The sequence below is a fragment of the Chaetura pelagica genome, unplaced genomic scaffold, assembly GCF_000747805.2.
Source record: "Chaetura pelagica isolate M959 unplaced genomic scaffold, ChaPel_1.0 scaffold107, whole genome shotgun sequence".
In the NCBI taxonomy this organism is placed as follows: Eukaryota; Metazoa; Chordata; class Aves; order Apodiformes; family Apodidae; genus Chaetura; species Chaetura pelagica.
Genome location: NW_009953979.1, coordinates 1027979 through 1031156, shown reverse-complemented (window position 1 = coordinate 1031156; position 3178 = coordinate 1027979). Strand labels below are relative to the sequence as shown.

Genomic DNA, 3178 nt, shown 5'->3' with positions numbered 1-3178 from the left:
CCCCCCCCCCCGCCCCCTGCTCCTCCTGGGAAATGGCACCAGGTCAAGCTGGCCAAGAAAATCCCACTCCTGGGTGGCTGTGATCCCTCTCCCAGTCCCCTCCGGCTGCTCTTCCTGGTGCAAACTGGTGCAGCTTTGCAAGGTGGAAGCTGACCCTAGGCCTTGGGTCTGCTGCAGCCTGCACAGGGACATCTTCTGGGCTGGAGGCAGCACTGGAATGAGCACAATTCTCTTCAGTCTGCCTCAGAAGCATTGGTGTTGGTCTCAGGTGACACTGGCTTGTGTCCTTGGCCATCCTTCCCCATAGCAGAGCTCCATAAATTCCCACCAGCAAGTGGAGGAAGGCCGAGGATGGGAGGAAGGGGTGGAGGGAGGGGGGGCTTTGTGCAGTGATGTGCAACCAAAGGGAAGTTGCATGGATGGCTCTGCCCTGGAGAAGGCCTCATAGTGTGCCCCATGTCCCAGGCAAGCTCTCCCCACTGGACCAGGGGATATTTTGGGGTATTTAAATGTTTGTTGTTGTACTTTGGCTGGGGATCGTGTGCAGAACAGCCTTGAGGGTCTTAGAGGTGTTGGGGAGGGCTGGTCCCAAGTGAAGGGTCAAGCAAGATGCCCAGTTTGCACTTCAAAATCCATGTTTTGTCCATCCCTCCACTGTTTCTAGCTGGCAGAGGGTGGATCTGGGGTTCCAGAGGTGCATCCCCTGAGGGGGGAATGACCCATAGGAGACCATCCCCACCCAAATATCTGGGTGGTGTCAAGCTGCTCTGAAGAGACACCAAGCCCATCACAATGTGATGCAGGGTGGAGGACACCATGCCCTCATGGACACTGGGGAAACTAGGAGAGAACTGGTTTTCCATGCACCACAACTCCTTCAGGTTCCCCACCCCTCTCCCCAGATTTGCCCCCCCATGCTCAGGGCCCTCTTGGTGACACCCATGGCAAGACAAGGCTAAAGTAAAGGAAATTTGGGAAACATAGGGAAAGGCAGAGCTGTCCTTACCTGCCTGGAAGGTGACAAAGCACCACGCAGCAAAGAGGATGATGCCATGGGACAGCCACCCCATCCTTCTTGTCCTCTGTCCTCCCTGAGCCCCCTTCCTGGAGCAGTTTGCAAAGCCTCCCAGGAGGGACCAGGCACAGCGATGAGCTGAGAAGTTGGTGGGACAGGAGGCACAGCAGGAAAAGCCACTACAGGGGACCTCTGACAGGGTGTCCTGTGTGCTCCCACCATCAGCAAGCACTGCAGCAGCCATAGGTGGAGCTGGAGGTGGGCTGGAGACCCTCAGCAGGGATGCAGCTGAGCCAGGGTGGATGCATGGTCTGGGATGTTCTGCTGAGCCCCAGATTTCATCCCTGGAAAAACAGCAGCACTGTCACTGACATGTGACCACATCATGGGTCTGGGAGGTGACAGCCCCAATGTGGTCTCCTCAAAGCTGCTCCCAGCCACAAGCAAGGCTTGGAGCTGGTCCAAGCTGCCACCAAAGCATCTGGTCACTGTTGTGCTCCTCCGGCAGCAAATCTGGGCAGTGTTGGTCACAGAGAGACCCCAAGAGTTAAAGTGTTGGGGACCCCAGGTTTGTCCCCATGTGGGTTTCATAGCAGAGGTGGAGCCCAGAGCTCCAAACCTTACTGTGGTGATCAGAATATAACTGGTTTCAACCATCCTTCTGCCCTCCCTGACTTGAAGCTGTGATGTGCCCTGAGAGCCAGAAAGGGGAAAGCATCTCAGCTTCTCCAAGCAGGATCCAGGGTCTGGTTTCTGCAAGGGCACTCACGGCTGAGGAAAGCAATCATCTTTTTATCATCCACCCTCATCCGTCCGTCCATCCGTCCATCCATCCATCCCTCCATCCATGCATGCACCCACTTCTTCATCCATCCGTGTGTCCATGCATCTGTTCATCCATGCATCCATGTATCTGTTCATTCATCCATCCATGCATGTATCCATCGATCCTTGCATCCATCCATGTATCCATCTCCCTCCTCATCCACCATGGATGTGTTTGCTTCCCCTTCCCAGCAAAGCAGCTCCCTGCAAGGGGAGGAATCCCTTTCCCTGCAGAGACCCCAGAATCCTCTCCTACTCCAAGGTGACCCCTCTGCACCCAACCCACGCCTCCAGGAACAGCCTCCCCTCTCCAGGAGGTAATTCCTTCCATCCCCTCAAAAAAGTAGGAGATTCCCAACCCAGCCCGATGTTGCTAAACAAGAAGGTCTTTTAGCTTAGGTTCCTCCCTGGTCTGATAAAATCCCCAAACCTTCCTGAACTCACCAGCCTCTTCTCTGCAGTTTTCAACTGATTCGTTGATGGATGGTGGAAGTGGGGGAGAAATGGGAGGAGAAACTGGGCTGGGCTGGAGAGAAAATTATGGATATACTTCTCCTGGTTGGGGTATTAAAATACATCCGGCAGCACTGGGGGTGCTGGGAGAGCTGTTCCCACCCTGGCTCTCAGGAACCACAGACCAGGTCCCACCTTTGAACTTGTTTCTGGGGTCCCACAAGCATCTCCTGTGCCTCCCTGCCGACCTTGGCGTTCCTCTGGCAGAGCCTGGCATGGGACAGGCAGCCCTGCCCTGCCTGCCTGACCTTTCCCTCCAGCCCTGCCTCCCCTCCATGCATCCAACCCATTTCCCTGATGGATTCTCCATTGCTCCCTGAAACAAACCCCAAACAAACAAAAAGAAAAACAAACCAACAATAAAATCTAAAAAAAAAAAAAGAAAAATAAAATAAACAACAAAATGAAATTGAAAAGCAAAATATAAAACCAAATAAATAATTTTAAATAAATTAATAATAGAAAATGAAATTAGATATTAAAAAAATAAATAATTATAATAATAAAAGGCCACTGCCTGGTACTTGCCAGACCCTTTCCCGGAGGGCTGTGGATTCCTGCCCCACACGGACGCCGAGGGCTGGACCGCAGGATGCCCGGAGGGTGTTCCCCGCTGCCAAGAGCCCGGCCGAGCTCCCGGCATCCCAAAGGACAGGCAGGGAGGAAACGAGGATAAATAACTTATTTATTGGATTTTAAAGGTGGAGAGCGGGGCGGGGAGGGGGGATCCTGGGGAGGGGTTAGGTGGGAACTTCAGCCAGAGCTGGGAAAGTTTCCCTGCCGCTGCCTCCCCATCGCTCCCTGAACCTCCCCGGCATCCCGCAA

General features: G+C 53.8%; 1 protein-coding gene across 1 annotated transcript in view; it reads right to left on the bottom strand.

Annotated features, from left to right (window-relative positions):
* Nucleotides 1-1070, bottom strand: part of CHRNA2 (cholinergic receptor, nicotinic, alpha 2 (neuronal)) — a 6159-nt gene extending 5089 nt beyond the window's left edge. Inside the window, exon 1 of the mRNA XM_010002221.1 lies at nt 1007-1070. Coding sequence (XP_010000523.1) covers nt 1007-1070 — 64 coding nt within the window. The remainder of the gene's footprint in view (nt 1-1006) is intronic.
* Between the last annotated feature and the right edge of the window lie 2108 nt (nt 1071-3178).